This window comes from Gorilla gorilla, chromosome 10, assembly GCF_029281585.2.
Source record: "Gorilla gorilla gorilla isolate KB3781 chromosome 10, NHGRI_mGorGor1-v2.1_pri, whole genome shotgun sequence".
In the NCBI taxonomy this organism is placed as follows: domain Eukaryota; kingdom Metazoa; phylum Chordata; class Mammalia; order Primates; family Hominidae; genus Gorilla; species Gorilla gorilla.
In genome coordinates this window covers 91,395,329-91,413,396 of record NC_073234.2, presented here as the reverse complement: position 1 = coordinate 91,413,396, position 18,068 = coordinate 91,395,329, and the positions used below count along the sequence as shown (strand labels likewise).

At 39.2% G+C, this 18,068-nt stretch overlaps 1 protein-coding gene across 10 annotated transcripts in view; it reads left to right on the top strand.

Moving 5' to 3' along the window:
• The first annotated feature begins 571 nt into the window (after positions 1-571).
• The window catches only part of NAP1L1 (nucleosome assembly protein 1 like 1), a 38,433-nt gene continuing 20,936 nt past the window's right edge, over positions 572-18,068 (top strand). For 8 of the 10 annotated variants that reach the window (XM_031001037.3, XM_031001035.3, XM_063694168.1 and 5 more), the window contains exons 1-4: positions 572-680; positions 10,955-10,991; positions 16,208-16,293; positions 17,768-17,870. In XM_031001037.3, the coding sequence (XP_030856897.1) occupies positions 10,975-10,991; positions 16,208-16,293; positions 17,768-17,870 (206 nt within the window). In that variant the 5' untranslated portion in view covers positions 572-680; positions 10,955-10,974. The remainder of the gene's footprint in view (positions 681-10,954; positions 10,992-16,207; positions 16,294-17,767; positions 17,871-18,068) is intronic. The other 2 variants (XM_063694171.1, XM_063694170.1) reach the window with 1 other exon arrangement.

The window sequence follows — 18,068 nt, the reverse complement described above, 5'->3', positions numbered from 1 at the left end:
GGAGAAGCAAAACTGTCAGAAGAGGCCGCCGAAGTGGTCTAGAGGAAAAAACTGTTTTTCTTAGGCGGGGAGGGAAAATGGTTACCAGGGGCCGGCGAGTTGCAGGAATTAGGCCTTGACAGGGAGCGTCCGCCGTCTAGGCTGCGGCGAGCGAGGGACCAGGCGACTGGCGCCAGCCCTGAGCGTTCCCAGCACAACGCCGAAGGGGGCGGGGCGGGCCGGGCGCCGGGCACGCGAGCCAGGCCTTCCCCACAACTGATGGGGTTGAAATTTCCTTTCCGGCTCAGCAGGGAGAAAAGATATGGTTGGGTGCTTAACAGAGTAGGTTAGACACCGGCGGGAACCAGAGGAGCCCAAGCGCGGCGTCTGGGTCTCGGGGTTGCAGGAATCCTCGGTGCGGGTATGGAGGTCGCCGGGGAAGGAGGACGGTTCAGTTGCTAGGCAACCCGGCCTGGACCCGCCTCTCGCTCGCGTTGCTGGGAGACTACAAGGCCGGGAGGAGGGCGGCGAAAGGGCCCTACGTGCTGACGCTAATTGTATATGAGCGCGAGCGGCGGGCTCTTGGGTCTTTTTTAGCGCCATCTGCTCGCGGCGCCGCCTCCTGCTCCTCCCGCTGCCGCTGCCGCCCTGAGTCACTGCCTGCGCAGCTCCGGCCGCCTGGCTCCCCATACTAGTCGCCGGTAACGGATGGGGGCCTGGAAGGGAAGGGGGAACGTGGTGTTGGCTGGGCGGCCTGCGCAGATGGGAGGGCCGGAGGGACGGAGGGACTGGGAGCCAGGAGTCGGGGCCGCTGGCCGCCCGTGGCCTCCGGGGTCGTCCTGTGAGGTCGGACAGGACCGCGGAGTCCGGACCCCGGAGCCTGAGACGGGCCCCGGGGCCGACCAGCGCTTTTATGGGGGACGGCTGAGGCGACGTAGGGGTTGGCGCGGCCTGGAGGCCTAAGGTTCTCTGAGCTCCACCGTCTTTTCCGCGTGGACCGGAGCGAGGCCGCGGTGACGCCCGGGTGCCCTGAGACTCGGCTGCGCCGCGAGGACCGGGAGGCCCCCGGCGTACAGGCCGGGCCGAGTGCAGAGCCGGCCGCCTCTTGGACACCCCCCTGCTTTTCCCTCAAAAATAATACCAGGAGGGAGGCCGCTGGGAGATGAAAAGAACGGCGGAGGCTCCGAATTCCGACGGGAGGGAGGGGCTGTGGAGGGATGAGGCCCCGAGGCGGGGAGGGGGCGGGGGAGGCTGCGACGCTCCCGGGCTCTCCGCCCATTGGGGGCGGCCGCGCGGGGAGGGGAAACCCCCGGCGGCTTCGCTCCACACGTGGTAATGGGCTTTATGGCCACTGGCTGGGCCTGGTTGGAGACCCTTGCCCTCGGGCTATGCTTACTTTGAAAGTTGTAGAGACGGTGGAATGTGAAAAGGAAGAGTAAGCGAGTAAGCCCTGTCCCTGGGTTTCAAACTCTTCCCTGCTTCTCTTTGGTCTTAATCTTTTTATTGGTACCAGAGATTGTGGATGTTAGCTGATGATAAGGAAGGGCCTCCACTGCTAGTATTTTAAAAAGTTAACGCGTATATAGCCCTTATATTAACTTATTAGCAAAAGGTTGTTATTGTGTTTCCCAGGTACAGTTAGATGGGTGTCTTGATCAGGGTTTTTTATTTGGGGAGTATTGATCCTAATCGATCTAAACCCCTAAACCAAGCTTGTCCAACCCGCGGGCCCAGGACGGCTTTAAATGTGGCCCAACACAAATTCCTGAGGTTTTTTTTTTTTCTTTTTTGGAAAAAAAAAAAAAAAAGCTCATCAGCTAGTTAATGTATTTTACGTGTGGCCCAAGACAGTTCTAGTGTGGCCCAGGGAAGCCAAAAGATCGGACCACCCCTGCAAACGGTTCTTAGATGAAAATAAAATGTTTGGCCCTTTATGACTTTAATTGTTCTTGGCTGTCTTATAAATTAGTTCCTTTATTGAAGTCACTAGAATAAGATACTTAACGGTTTCCTTTTTAAGATGGGAGGTGGGATGGAATGAGGTGTTAGTATAAACTTAGCCAAGTTTGTAGCCTGCAACCTTGTCAATGAACCCCACTGCCCTAAAGATCTGGGGGATGGCAGTGTAGGGAGGCTGGGACTGAGGTCCTATCTGGGAAGGCTAGACTTTGAGAGTACAAAAAGGATGAACCAGGCGCAGGATGTCCTCAAGGAGCCCGTATTTTAGACGGTCACTGATCAGTTTTGAAACAACTACATTTAAAAAATCTGCTACATTTGCTACATTTGAAGATATCCCACTGCTGCATTTTAAAATTTACACTGCTTGCCTGGTTTCACAAGAGCTGTAAAATGAAATTTGGCCTTTTGAAAATAGGTGGATTCAAAACATCTTTGGAAACGAGTATCTGGGTCCTCTTTTTTTGGTCAGCTTAAATTAATACTCCTATACTTACTTTGGAAGTAATATACATTACCTTTGACTGAATACGGGAAAAACCTTTTATGTATAGGGTGCCATTTAAAAATCGAAGGGAAATAAATGACTTTTACAGTTATTTTCAAGGCACTCTTGTGTTTCAAGCTTGTTTGAAGTTGCCCAAGTTTAAATAAATGGCCTAAATCTATAGTTTAGTTCTAAGAATACTGTCCTTTGGAGAATGTATGGAACTAAACCCTGGTAGGTGGACTTGGACATCTTCTGTCATAAAACCCGACTTTCATAGATTCTCCCTCCAAGTCAACATTATGTTAGTAAATAGAAATTTGAAAGTTTTCACTATACCAATTTGAATATCTTTCTAAATTTTATCTGCTACAAAGTGCCTATTTTTATATTAGACCCATTGATTTGCAGAATTATAAAGCTAATACTGAATATGGTAAATTACTGCACTTGGCCTTTAATGAAATTTTTGAAACGAATACCTGTACCATAACTAATGTAATCCAAAATGCCATCTCATTTTATTCAGCTTGCTCCTGTTGGCTCCTGGTAAAACTGAGTTGATTCTAAATTCTCAAAATATGTTCAAAACTAAGGGTCTTTTTGTAGAAGGGGCTAAAGAAGCAGTATCTGTTGGACTTCAAAGGTCTGAAGATGTCAAAATACAATATTTTATTCACTTCTTGGTTGTAAATTTGAAACAAAGGATTAGAGAGAATGACTCCTCATCAATATCAAAATATTAATGATCAGTGTATTCAGATCTTCAAGTTTAATCAAACCTGTAATTACTTGTGTTCTCAGTTTATTCTTTGGGTAACTATCTAGACCTGTATGGACATGTATCTTATGTCATAAGCAAAAGAGGCAAATTGGTTGCTTAGATGTAGAATGTTAAATTGTGATGAGAGCTGTAAAGGAAGGAAAGGGTAAAGGGGTCATAGAGTAATACAGCGTTTACACAAAGGAACCTGTTATAATTGATGATTTTAAGTTCCATTTCAAACTAGTTTCATCTAAATAAGTTTTTGGGCAGAATAGGGGTTAGAAGGAGAGAGTTGTTACTTTACACCTATCCATATGTAAGTCGTTTAGCACAATGATTGCAGAACATTAGAGTACATTACTGGGCTTGCCATAGAAATTGGCTTCTATACCTTTGGTTACCAACTCTGCCTTTTACTTCCTGCATATTTGTATATATTTTTACTTATTCAGAAGTTTTGTACATTTTGATTTTTATTGGGAAACAGGGTTATATATATTTTTTCCTTGTGGAGACAGGCTCTTGCTGTGTTGCCCTGGCTGGTCTTAAATGCCTCACCTCAAGCGATCTTGCCTTGGCCTCCCAAAGTGCTGAGTTTATGGGTGTGAGCCACCACACCTGTCTAGAGTTATAATTTCGGTCTTGGAATTATTTTCTAAAGAGGGTACAGAAGAGCATAACAGGGATAAATAATATAATAGGCAACACTGATTGATTATTCAGGCATTGTTTTAAATTCTGTGTGTATTATTAGCTCATTTAATTTACTCAGAGACAGGTAGCATCAACATTTTAACAAGGAAAAAAAATAGGTATGGAGTGGTTAGATAACCCATCCATGGTTACGTACATGAGCGGTGATAACTTATGATGAGATAATTTTTATCCTGGTTTTGAAAGAATGTTGACTTACATTGTTCTGCTATAAATCAGCATGAATATTCATTTTCTGTTGCTTAGAATACCTGAAACTGAGTAATTTATTAAAAAAAAAAAGAATTTATTTCTTGCAGTTATAGAGGCTGAGAAATCCAAGATCGAGGGGCCCCATGTGGTGAGAACCTTACTTGTGGAGACTCTGAAGGTTCCCAAGGCAGTGCAGGGTATCACATGGGGAGGGGGCTGAGTGTGCTAACTGGGTAGCTTGGATCTCCAGCTCCCCTGGTGGGAAACTGGGTAATTTATAAAGAAATACATTAATCCATGAATGGATTAATTCGTTTGTGAGGGTGGAGCCCTCATGATCCAATCACTTCTTAAAGACCCCCATCTCCCAGTGCTGCCACATAGGGGATTAAATTTCAACATGAGTTTTAGAGGGGACAAATACTCAAACCATAGCAGCATGAAATTCAAAAGCACTCCACCTTGTATCCCACTGTGCTCTAGGGAAAAGCTATATAGCAGTTATGGTCATGAAGTCTTCTTCCAACATAGAATTTGTTTACATACACAGTCATGCATGGTTAATGATGGGGATGTGTTCTGGAGAAATGCATCATTAAGCCATTTCATCCTTTTGTGAATGTCATAGAATGTATTTACACAAACCTAGATGGTACGGCCTAGTACATACCTGGGTTATGTGGTATAGCCTGTTTGTTGTTCCTAGGCTACAAACCTGTATAGCATGTTGCTATGTTGAATACTGTAGGCAGTTTTAACTTTTTAAAAAATAAGTTGGAGTGTACTCTAACCACAAAAAGCATAGTATAGTAAATACATAAACCAATAAGTCATTTATTGTCCTTATCAAGTATTATGTACTGTAAATAATTGTAAGTGCCATACTTTTATATGACTCTGCAGTAGGTTTGTTTATACCAGCATCGCCACAAACATGAATAATGAATTGAGCTGTGACATTACTAGGCAATAGGAATGTTTCAGCTCCATTATAATCTTGTGGGATCACCGTTGTATATGCAGTCCTATGTTGACTGAAACGTTATGTGACTGCAGTTGGGTAATGGTTTCTTAGCCTTATGTCAGCTCTATGTATCCAATTAGTTCAGTCAGTTGCCTCCCCTCTTCAGTGGAAGATTTTGTTTTTAGTTCAGTTTAGGAAGGAAGATTTGCTTTCAGGAGGCCAGGTGTGGTGGCTCACACCTGTAATCAATCACAGCACTTTGGGAGGCCAAGGCGGGAGCCCAGAATTTCCAGACCAGTCTAGGCGACATAGTGAGACACCCTGTCTTTACAAAAAAAATTAAAACAATATAGCTGAGTGTGGTGGAGAATGCATACCTGTAGTCCCAGCTACTCAGGAGGCTGAGGTGAGAGGATCACTTGAGCCTGTGAGGTCAAGGCTGCAGTGAGCTGTGATCACGCCACTGCACTATAGCCTGGGCAACAGAGCAAAGCCTTGTCTCCAAAAAAAAAAAAAATGCCTTCAAGCATGTTTTTAGGGTCAGTTATGTCTTTTGAGATCTTATACACACCATATATGTATGAACCTTTTATTATAAAGTGACCTTTTTATCTTAATGTTTTTCCTTGAAGTCTGTTTTTTCCTGACATTAATACGTGATACCAACTCTGGTTAGTGTTTTATTCTGAAACTGTCTTTTACATTACAGATTTTTTTTTTTTAAGGAGGTATGTTGAAGTGCAGTGGCATGATCATAGCTCACTGTAACCTCAAACTCCTGGGTTCAAGTGCTCTTCCTGCCTCAGTCTCCCGAGTAGCTAGGACTACAGCAGGCATGTTAATTTTTTGTAGAGATGATCTGTGTTGCCCAGGCTGGCCTTGAACTCCTGGCCTCAAGCGATCCTCCTGCCCCAGCCTTCCAAAGTGCTGAGACTATAGATGTGAGCTACTGCACATGGCCTCACCTTCATTCTTAAAAGATGTTTTGGTTGGGGATAGTATTTTAAGAGCCTTAGTTATTTTCAACATATTGAGGATTCTGTTGTCTTTTAGTGTCTTATTGAAGAGAAGACAGCTGTCAGTCTTTTTGTGCCTTTGAAGTTAATCTACCTTTTCTGTGTGTGCTTTTGAGATGAATTTGTTTTTGCTATCTTGCCTTTTTACTGACGTATCCGGAGCTGGATAAATATATATATATGGATTCTTTATTTTATGGTTTTGATTTGTAGGGCTACTTGAATCTGTGGATTGGTGTCTTTCATCACTTAAGGAAATGGAAAATTACTGCGTATTAACTTCTTCAAATATTCTGTCCTCCTGCTCCTAGAACTTGTATGAAGTCTTTATTAGGCTTCATTGGATCCTAACGTGTCTTTTCATTTCAGTATTTTCAGTCCTTTAGATTCTGTGGCTCTGCCATATTTTCAAAGTTTTCTTCTAGGCTTCATTTCAGCTCACTTAATTCTCTCTTCAGCTGTGTATCTTACTCTTAAGCCAGCCCATTTAGTTTGATTTGTTATTTTTATTTCTAGAAGTTCTAGTTTTCCAAATTTTGTTATATCACCTTTAATAGATGACTTCCTTGCAGACAGTGTGTTTTCAAACTTAGATCAAAGACAACCAGGCTTACTATGTCTGTAGGTATGTATTTGTTTATAGTCTGACAATTTTTAAGTCTTTGTGTAGGATTGATTTCTGTTACATTTTCTGTTTCTCCTGTTGGCTGTGAAAATTACTTGTATGAATTTTTTAAGGTCTAGAAGGAAGCTTTCATTTAATTTTGATATACAGGTGTCTGAATATACCAGGGACAGATCATTTTAAGTACATAGCTTGGGGTTTGGAGGGCAATACAGATGAGGTAAATTTGGGCTGTTTGTCCAGGAGAATGAATTTATTATTGAGGATATAGCATTTTGGGGTTCCTGCTTAATTTGGGAGGGTTACCATAAAGATAGCCACCGTGGACAGGCCCAGAATTTTAACTTTGGTTAAAACCAAAGTTCACGTTTCTGATAATTGGCAGTTGACCTCAGTGCAAAAATGCCTTCCTTCTGCTTCCTGTTTTGCCCTCAGTTTTGGGCTGGTAATTCCTTACTATCTTGTTAGCATTTCAGTGCTTTTAAGATTTTTAACAAAATGTTTTTGTTAAGAAACATCTGTACTTTTAATTCTTTTTCTTTTTCTTTTTTTTTTTTTTGTGAGACGGTCTTGCTCTCACCCAAGCTGGAGTGCAGCGGTGTGATCTCGGCTCACTGCAGCCTCCTCCTCTGGGTTCAAGCAGTTCTCCTGCCTCAGCCTCCTGAGTAGCTGGGACTACAGGTGTGTGCAACCACGCCCGGCTAATTTTTTGTATTTTAGTAGAGACTGGGTTTCACTATGTTGCCCAGGCTGGTCTCGAACTCCTAAGCTCAGGCAATTCGCCTGCCTTGGACTTTCAAAGTGCTAGGATTACAGGCGTGAGCCACTGCGTCTGGCCATGTTTTTCATTGGTAGAATTGATCTGCATAATCTAGTTTGTCGCTTTCAGGAATGAAAGTTTTTCACAGAGATCTTGGAATGCAATTTAATGTATAACAAATAAGATTCTCACTGATTTTATTTAATGTCAACTGCAGTAAAAAATTAATAGAGGTATTAACCTAAACTTGTGTTTCTCAATGTGGTCTACCTGAGAACCACCTCTCAGAAGCTGAGTTTCTTGTTTAGAATGCGGATTTTTGGGTCCCACTTCCTCAGATGTTTTTCTGCTTTATATAGATGATGAAATAGAGCCAGAAGTTGTTTGTCTTAGTTTGTAGATTGCTACAAAGTTGATGTCAGCCCAAATGATCTGACTACAACGGACTAGAAAATTAGGTCTATCTTACAACCAAGAAATACAATGTAGCCAGAATGAGCAGGTTAGAGCAGCCTTGTCTGGAGGAGTAAATGCCTCCTGTTAATGTTCTGTCTTGGATCCTCTTTACTAAAGTTTCATTTTAAGAATTTAAACTGTAAATGTAATGCTGCAAATGGACATTGAGGTTAGCAGTGTAGCCATTCTGTGAACACATTAAAATGTTATAAAAATTTAAATTTGGAAGTTTTAGGTTTTGTTTCTGTTTTTGACAATTGCTGGGTTTAGTAGACACTATATATTAAACCTGCCAAATCTCAGAATAAATTTGTGTATTGGAAATTATTATATAAATCTGTGTGTTGGAAAACCAAATGCAGTCATGCACCACATAAATACTTAGCCATTATATTAAAGTTGCCTATGGTATTCAATACAGTCACATGCTGTATAGGTGTGTAGCCTGGGAGCAATAGTCTGTATCATAGCCTAGGTGCGTAGTAGGCTATACCATCTAGGTTTGTGTAAGTATACTTTGATGTTTGAACAACAATACAATCACCCAGAGACACATTTCTCAGAACATATAATCCACACATGACAGTAATGGTGAATGGGAAATTAGTTCTCATTATCCCCAGTCCCTTCTTTCTCATTAGGTTACTCTGGTTAGGTTTTTGGTGTATGTTTTCAGAAAGGGTTTATTTGTATTAAAGTATGTGCATATATGAGTGGAGATATATATATATATATATATATATTTTTTTTTTTTTTTTCTTTTTTCCATATCCAAAGGGGATTTCGGCATACATCCTATACCTTGCTTTGGTGTTCCTTCATATCAACTCATATCTGTTTCATTTGTGACTGCAAAGCATTCCATTTTTGCATATTCCATTATAGTACTAAGTTTATAATAAGCTTTGTGTGCTACCCCAAAGAAGACAACGCTATGATTGTCAAGATCAGATATAATTCCTGTAATCATGAATCTTGTCAGTTGGGAGAGACAGACCATAGGTCAAACTAATTTATAATTACAGACTGAGACATCTTATGGTGGAAAGAAAAGAAAGCTTTATAGGAGTGTGTGTACAACCAAGAAATCTTACTTAACCGGAATGTGCAGGTTGGAGAAAGCATCTCTGGGGAGTGAAACTTTGAACTGAGAGCCAAAGGATGTGCAGGACTTGTTCAGAGCTGTGGAAGAATCTTCTAGGTGAACATGGAAAGCAAAGGCATTAGATTCTTTATAATTTTTTCATGGTAGAGCTCATAAGTGAATAAATCTGGAGATGGACATATTTTGTTTTTTTAATTTTTATGTTTTTAAGAGACAGTGTCTCATTGTGTTGCCAAGGCTTGTCTTAAACTCCTGGCCTCAAGCGGTCCTTCTGCTTCGGCCTCCCAAAGTGCTGGGATTGCAGGTGTGAGCCATAGTGCCTGGCTGAGATGGACATGTTTAAGGCTTTTGATACTCCTATTGTCAGGTTGCTCTCCAGAAAAGATACAGGAACACTAGCCGGAAATAAGGATGCATGTGCACCACAGGTTTCCCTGTATTAAAAGGAAGTTATTGATGATGTGATAGACAAACTGGAATCCTGCTTGGATTTCTTTGATGTCAGAGTTCAGTATTTTTCTTATTTTTGATTAATATTCATAATTGCTAAACACTTTGTAAATGCTGACTCATTACCCAGCATCACTAGAAAAATTCATCAGTACTATTAGGAATTATTTATAACAAATACAAAATATTTACAGAGTTAGATACATTAGGAAGAATAATTTTCTTTATAATTACTCTAAAGGATAGATACTAGGTCAGTAATAATGTTTCCCCCAAATATTAGCACTTAACTGCTAAAATCAGGATGTTTTCCATTTTTAACTCTTTGTTCATAGGCATAATACGTTGCTATGAAAGTAAACACATGCAGGATTTTGTGAATTAAATATGTATTAAGCTTTTAATTTTTACCAGATAACTTGATTCTATTTATTCATTATTTTTTTAGAGATAGGGTCTTGCTGTATTTCCCAGGCAGGCCTTGAACTCCTGTGCTCAAAAGATCTTCCTGTCTCTTGGGCAGCTGGGATTACAGGCTCGTGCCACTGTGCCTGGCTAAGATAAACTTGATTTTAACATGGATTCTATCTAAACTTGGTTTAGTTTTTTTTGGTAATCTGTAGATTACCTGTGGCATTCTACCATTTTTTTCTGCCTGAATATAACACATCTGCTTTAAGATTTGTTTTTCCAAAAGCAGTATTCTCCAGGTTCATACTAATCTTTTAGTGAGAAGGAACTTAGGATATCCTCTGGTCAGTCTTAACAGTAAACTTACTCAGGTCTGGTAACCACAAGTCTTGACAATGTCCCCAGCATATCTAGGGGAAGCTGGAGGTTGGTGGTTGTCAGTTATCTAACATGAGGTACATGTACATTTGGAGAGATAGGGAAGGCTTACCTGACATTAAGGTTGGGACCTAGAGCTTTTGAAGTAGTCTAAATGGCTATTTGATCCAGGGATTAAGTCTTTTAAAAAGATATCCAGAGGGCATAGTGAGTACAGTAGGCATCAGATTTTGGTTTTCTTAAACATGAATTACATAAAATGAATATTGCTAAATACGAAATGGATTTAAGATGCTAAGTAGTCTAAAAATTTAAGCAGAAATTGACCTTTCTTGATTGTTGAAAGAATTTGAATGAAGATCCTTTTGTACTGTTCCTTTCCTATGATTCTAGCAAATGTTAGTTTTGTTTTTAACCAATGGTGCTATTATCATAGTCTTTATACAACCGATTCTGAAAGCTTAGTGGTAACTTTTTTGTTTTAAGTAATATCCTCTGAAAAATTATTTTTGGTACTAGTAAGGAAGAATTTGCATGTTCCATGAGTTTTTTCTTCTTAACACTGATAGTATTTTAAAGGAAGTAGACATTTCTTGGGATAGTTTTCAGCATGGTATTGATTTAAAGGGTTTTGGTTTCTTATTTTTTTTTAATCATATACTTTTTTTTAACATTGATGTTTCTCTCCATAGATATTTGGAGTTCTTACAACATGGCAGACATTGACAAGTAAGTGGCAGAGAGTTGGTTCTTTTTCAGAGATTTGGCATCACTTTGTACTCTGTTCTTAACAGCAAGTAGTATGAATTATATATTATGAAAATGTAGTTAGTAATGCTTAGTACCTACTTTTACAAAAGTCTAGTGCATTGTATTCAAGGTAAAATATAGAATATATGATCATTAGCATATTTATGATCGTATATTCGAAACCATCATATATACTAAACCATTTGTCACCGTTTTTAAGAAAGTGCTGAGCATGATAATGGATTATAAATACTTGCAGAATTCATTTTTATTGTATATATTTCCCAAAGATTTACTGCTTGCATTGTAATGTACCAAACACCCAAAATGTGTATAAAATGTATTTATATATAGAGCTCAAGGAATATTCAGACAAGTTAAAAATAGAACATTACTATCAGAAGCCTTGTGTGCCCCTTCTCAATTGCACCTTTTCCTTGCAGGCTTATAAGTGCTATCCTGGCTTTTGCTAATTCCTTTCTTTGCTTTCCTTCAGAGCTTTACCACCTATAAATAATCAGTGTTTAATTTAGAAAATCTGAATAGTGATCACAAAGTTAGCTATGTAAAGCAACATTGCCACTTTGCCACTGTTAATTGAAGGCTATAAGATAGGATAACAAGGAAGAAAGACTATCTGGGTCATAGTCTGGCCTCAAGTTTCCTGAGGCTTTATAAAGACTTATTGTGGAGAAGTATTGGGCAAGGTCATGTGTCCTGGGAAGTATAGGTTTAATCAAGTTGGCACGTGGCAGGATTCTAATGTGGATGGATGTTTTATAGAAACAGGGTCAGGAAGAATGGGATGAGGTACACAGTGTTTGTCGCGTGTAATTTTACAGTAGCCTGGGTTAAAATAGAGCACTTGGGAGTGAGGGGATGCTAAATTATTTTCCATAGCTGTTGTAGGCATCAGCGAATGATAGTGGGAGGGCTGGAAACTTCAGTACGAGATCAACACATAGAAGTACAAATAAGAATTTGGGCCACTCTTACGCATTTTATCTTCAGCATTAAAAAAAAACAGATGAGTGACTTATGCATTCTGTCTTCAGCATTAAAAAAAAACCAGAAGAGTGGAAACGGCATTTTTAATAATAATGGTTCCCAAAGTGATTGTCTCCTGTGTCACACCTCTAATTTGGATTGCTTAACCTTGGTGACATGGCTGTCATTGGATCTATTTTACTATCTTCCCGAGGTTTCACCTTGTTTCTCCTCTTGGGTTTGTTGTTTGCCATATCTCACATTGCTTTCTCAGTTTGTTAGTACCTTCTTGGAAGAGTACAAGGGAGCTAAATTATTTTAAGACATGTCATGACTGAAAACGACTATTCTACCTTTATGCCGGATAGTTTGGGTGTAGGATAGTAAGATGGGATCATTTTTCTTCAGAATTTTGAAGGCATTGCTTCATTGTCACCTTGCTTCCAGGGTTGCTGTGTTGAAGTTCAGAGTCATTGTAATTAACCATTTGTGTGTGATAATTAAGAAATATGTACATTTACACTATATATACATTTCTGGAAGCTACTCTGGCTTCAGAGTTCTGAAATTTTCACATTTTTTTTTTTTCTCTTAATGTTACATATTCAGTGGTGGACCCTTTCAGTGCAGCAATTCAGTGGCTTTTAGTTCAGGGATATTCTTGATTGAAGTTTGTGATTGCCTCATTTGTTTTCTCTTTCTGGAGCTACTATTAGATGTTGTGTGTTGGATTGCTCTCATGATCTTTTGTCCTATTTTCCATCTCTGTCTCTTTGCTCTTCTTTCTGGACAGAACTGAAGACTCAGCTTGTGTTGAGTTTTAAAATTTCTGTTGTTTTAGTTTCAAAGACCTGCTTCGTTCTTCCTGTTTTTTTTGTTTTTTGTTTTTTTTTTTAAATAGCATCCTCTTCTTGTTTCATAGATGATAATGTCTTTTCTCTGGATGTTTCTTCCATCTTTATAGTCCATTTGCTCTTACATTTTCTTTCCCTCATTTGTTTTGGTCTCAATCTAGGATGGTTTCCTCAAATATAAATCAATACTTGGTTGGCTGCTCATTAAGATTGGATTGGGTGGGGTGTAGGGACAATTCAGACATGTTTAAAAAAGAAAATTGATTGGAAAATTTGAGCGTTGGAGTGGGGAGGCTTGTTAATTTGGGATTTCAGTGTAGGGTCACCAGAGTGGGCATTCGTTAGAAACCCCAGTGTTAGAATGGTCATTTTTTTTTTTTTGGGCTAGTCAGATTCATCGTTGAACAGTGTCTGGGTAAAGATCTGGCTTCTGGTGTTCCTTTAAATGTAGAGGAGGCTCTACATTTAGCATTCTAATGTGTACATAGTCCTATATCTTTGATACTGTTGACTGTGTCTGTTGTCTTGCAGTCCAAGTTCTGAATTTTACCCTTTCCTGAGAGGAAACTGAATATTTCTGCTAGTGTGGAGAAGATCTAATGATTTAACTGCTTATCAGTTTTTACTTTCTTGTTTTAGCAACCTTCTCTCCTGTCCCACCTCTTGCCCTAGTTCTAGAAATGTACCTGGTACTACCAGTTCTTATCCTTTTGAAGACTGTGATTGGGCTGCTTCTCAGCTTTCCCCACTGCTAATCTTAGATTTCAGTTCTCTCAATGAAATTATCACTTGTCTGGTTTCCAGCTTCCAAAATGTTGCTGCCCTTGTTTTCTTTGATTTCAGTGTTAGCCTGCTAACAAAACAAAACAAAAAAACCCTTTATCATAATTTTAGTGGAGATTTTAGAAGGATTAAGATCAGATGAGTTTGTGGCATCTGCCATCTTAACTTTGAAACTCTCATTTTAAACTTTAAAAAGAGTAAATTGGTTGTGACAGCTTGATTTCCCCCTTCCTTATTATTTAATTTTGGATGCCTGTTAGCCCTGGGAGGGTGGAAGTCAGAGGGGATTCTTGTGCTTGAAAACCAGAGTCAGTAAACCTTTCTCTGTAAAAGGCTTGGTGGTAAACATTTTCAGCATTTTGGGCCACATACGATTCTCTAACTGCAGTTGGCCCTCTGTGTCTGTGGGTTCAGCACCCATGAGTTTGCATCTATGAATTCAACCAACTGCAGATGGAAAATATTAGGGTAAAAAACAATAAAATATAACAGCACAATAATAAATACAAATAAGCAATAGAACATAACAACTATTGTTTGTTTGTTTTGTTTTTAATAGAGAATTCTTACTGTGTTGATCAGGCTGGTCTTGAACTCCTGGCCTCCAGTGATCCTCTTGCCTTGGCTACCAGAATGTTGGGATTGTAGGCATGAGCCACTTTGTCTGGCCCAGCATAATACAACTATTTACATAACGTTTACATGGTATATAGTATTATTATAAGTAATCTAGAGGTGATTTAAAGTATGCAGGAGGATGTGCATAGGTTAGTTGTAATTACTGTGCCATTTTATATAAGGGACTTGAACATCCCAGGATTTTGGTAGGGAGGTTTCCTGGAACCAGTCCATCATAGACTCTGAGGGATGACTGTACTCAACTCTGCTGATGTAGTGTGAAAGCAGACAATACATAAATGTGTAGTGCATCTGTGTTCCAATAAAATTTTATTTACAATAATAGGGTGGGCTGGATTTGGCCACATGGGCGTACTTTGTGGACAGCTGTTTTAAAGCCTTTGGATATAGATGTTCAGTTGATTAAAGACACGAGAGGAGGAGATGCTCCAGTTATCTGTAACCAGTGACCCTTAAGCGTGTACACTTATCAAACACTTAAAGTTTATACTAAATCAAAGTTCTTCCAGAAATAGGCTGGGCATGGTGGCTTATGCCTGTAATCCCAGGATTTTGGAAGGCGGATGTGGGAGGATCACCTGAGGCCAGGAGTTTGAGACCAGCCCAGCCTGTCTCTACTAAAAATACAAAAATTAGCCAGGTGCAGTGGCGCACTCCTGTAGTCCCAGCTATTCAGGAGGCTGAGGCATGAGAATTGCTTGAGCTTGGGGGGCAGAGGTTGCAGTGAGCTGAGATTGTGCCATTGCACTACAGGCAGCCTGGGTGACAGAGCAAGACACTGTCTCCCAAAAAAAAAAAAAAAAGCTTTCAGAAATTATATGTATCATTTCTGAAGACTGAATTATGCTGCCAGAGTACAGTTGATTTTTTTCTGTACTTGTATGAAAATTAAGTCATTATTTGTCCCTATGGAAAATTAATTTTTCAAATGCTGTTTAGACACAAAAGCAACTACATTTCTAATCCAAATGTTAAAATAAAAAATTTACACAGGAATTATACAATGACGTTTTATATTGACTTAGGAATCCTTATTTTCCTTTCTAATGCTAGATGTAATCTCATGTTCAAAAATTAGATTTTTGGTGATTTTTTTTTTTTTAAGATGAAATGGGAAGGATGCTATCTTATTACTTTTTAACCTTCTCTTTGAATGGTGCTATCATCTTGGCTTTGTTCTAAACAAGAGCTAGACTCAGAAGTCTTCACTTTATTCTTTCTGACCTCCACTATGAAGTAAAGAAAAGGAAACTCCAAAGATAGTATAGGCTAGTATTGTTGCTCCACAGCCATGAGGGATCCAGGACTCTTCTGTTTTCCTAACTCCTTTTTCTTTAGCTGGTGCCTTTCATTCTCTAGGATGCCTCCTGGTCCAGTGTGGCTGCTGGAGCTTGAGCCATCACATTCATATTCTAAGTGGGAGGGGGAGAGGGATTAAGATAAAGGCTTCCCAGCTATCTACCATCCTGTTAAGGATACTTCCTCAAAGAAATACAGCATTTCTGCTTTTTTATCTTGCTGTCAAAATAGTCTAGCTAAAGGTAGGCTAGGAAATGTAGACTTTTAGCTTGGTGTGTTGCCATCTCATATAAAATGAGAATGTTGTTACTCAGAAGGAAAAATAAAATCAGTAGATATTCGGTTGAATGCACGTACTTGTTGACATCACATTCCCCAAAAACCTGCAAAACCAATTTTATAAAGCTTCAAAAGTATAAACTTTACATTTGACCAGATGCTTTTAATGAAAGTTTAAGCACTTCCAGTGTGTACTTGTTTACATATGAAGTTAGAAAACGGAATTACCTTTTGAATTTCCTATTTCATGTCTTTGAAAGAGATACTAATTTTGAAAATGAATTTTAAGTTTTTCTGTAACTTTTTTTGGTAATTGGTACATTTGAACCTTGGTGTGATACTATGATATTATAGCAAAGAACAGTCTGAACTTGATCAAGATTTGGATGATGTTGAAGAAGTAGAAGAAGAGGAAACTGGTGAAGAAACAAAAATCAAAGGTATTACTTTAAATTACTTCAGGAGCCAGTGATTGCTGGCACATGTCTACTAGAGGGTAGTTATAAGTACCAGTGTATTTTTTTGGACCCTTGCTCATTGTCCCATTTATCTACTGGTCCATACTTCTAGTAAGTGTGTGTGTGTGTGTGTGTGTGTGTGTGTGTGTGTGTGTGTGTGTGTGTGTGTGTGTGTTTGAGAGAGAGGGAGAGAAAGGGGCGGGTAGGTATAGATACAGCAACTCAATTAGAAGTCATTGTTTGCATCCTGCATTGTTGGAGTGACTTGGTGTACTTGTGTCAAACAGCTGCCCATGAGTTCTGTCTGAATTTAGAAATGTTACAGGTTGTGATGTGGTGCTTATAACAGTATGTTTAGTGTTTAATATATGGAGAACATGTAGTGTGTGTCTTTTTAAAAATCCACTCCTTCAAGCAGAAGAGCCATTTATTAAATGTAGGTAATATTCACAATTTATTTTAGCAGATACTTTTTAAAAGGAGTGGTGGTGGGGGATTGTACTGCTTAGGGTATGTCTTGTAGATCTGGGCCAAGAATATTAAGGTACCAGATGACTCAGCTTTTCATTTTTAAGCCGGATGGAAGTTAATTGTGAAAAGACTTCAGAACTTGTATTAATAGCTTCAGCTTTTGTTTAGTAACATTTTCTTAACAGATACAGAACTGTATCCTCAGTGACCAATATTGATATTTAAAAATCTGTATTGGTTATCCTGGCTGTGTGTACATCATCCAGTAATTGAATTATTATCAGAAGTAAATTGACCTCAAAAAAAGTAATTGGGAAAATTAAGTTTATGGCACTTTGTGTAATAACTGTATTGATGATGAAGAGAAGGTTAGTAATGTAATTTGTTTTGTATAAGTCTAGTGCATATTTGGATTGAGTATGTTTTTAAACAGCCATTGAAAACCACATTTTGTTTGGCTTTAGTTACAGTCTTTGACTGTCCCAACTATTAACTTTATTAACTTTATTCATACACATAGAAATACATTACACAAGCATCAAACATAAACATTCAGATCACTCACTTCACCTTTCTCCTGGGCCTAAAACTGTCAGTATATTTGCAGTTTTCTGATATGTGTTGTCTGCATTCAGAGGACTGTCAAGAGTCATAGATAGGCATCTGAATGAAGCTTTGAGCTTCCTAAAATGCAAGGTGGGTGGAACACAGCATACCAGGAAGAGAAAGGATATTGTTCATATAGTTGTGGCAGTGGCCTTGAGAACTGTCTTGACTAGAGATAGATTAGGAATCTGAATTATTCCTGAACATTGGGTTTTCCTAGAGTGTATTCTCTTTAGCTTTCCCTGCCCGTCTCTACTCATTAGATATACCAGCAATTTATGGGCCAGTTAGGAAAACTTCATGAGATTGGATTGTCCTATTAAAAAAGCATAATACATTTTCATAAAATCCTTCTTTCGATGCCCTTTTTTTTTTAAAGCACGTCAGCTAACTGTTCAGATGATGCAAAATCCTCAGATTCTTGCAGCCCTTCAAGAAAGACTTGATGGTCTGGTAGAAACACCAACAGGATACATTGAAAGGTACAACTTTTCCATAGTCCTTATTTTTCTTTCTGTAATCAACGTTGCAGGCGTATCTATTTTTAAGACCATCTAGGATTTAGATATGCAATAGTGGAAACCTATTGTCTGTTAGTATCCAGTATAGGATTATTGGAAGTTTAAAATTGTGCTTAGTACCACCTGTTTGCATTGGTCTTTTAAAGTTTATTTATTTTG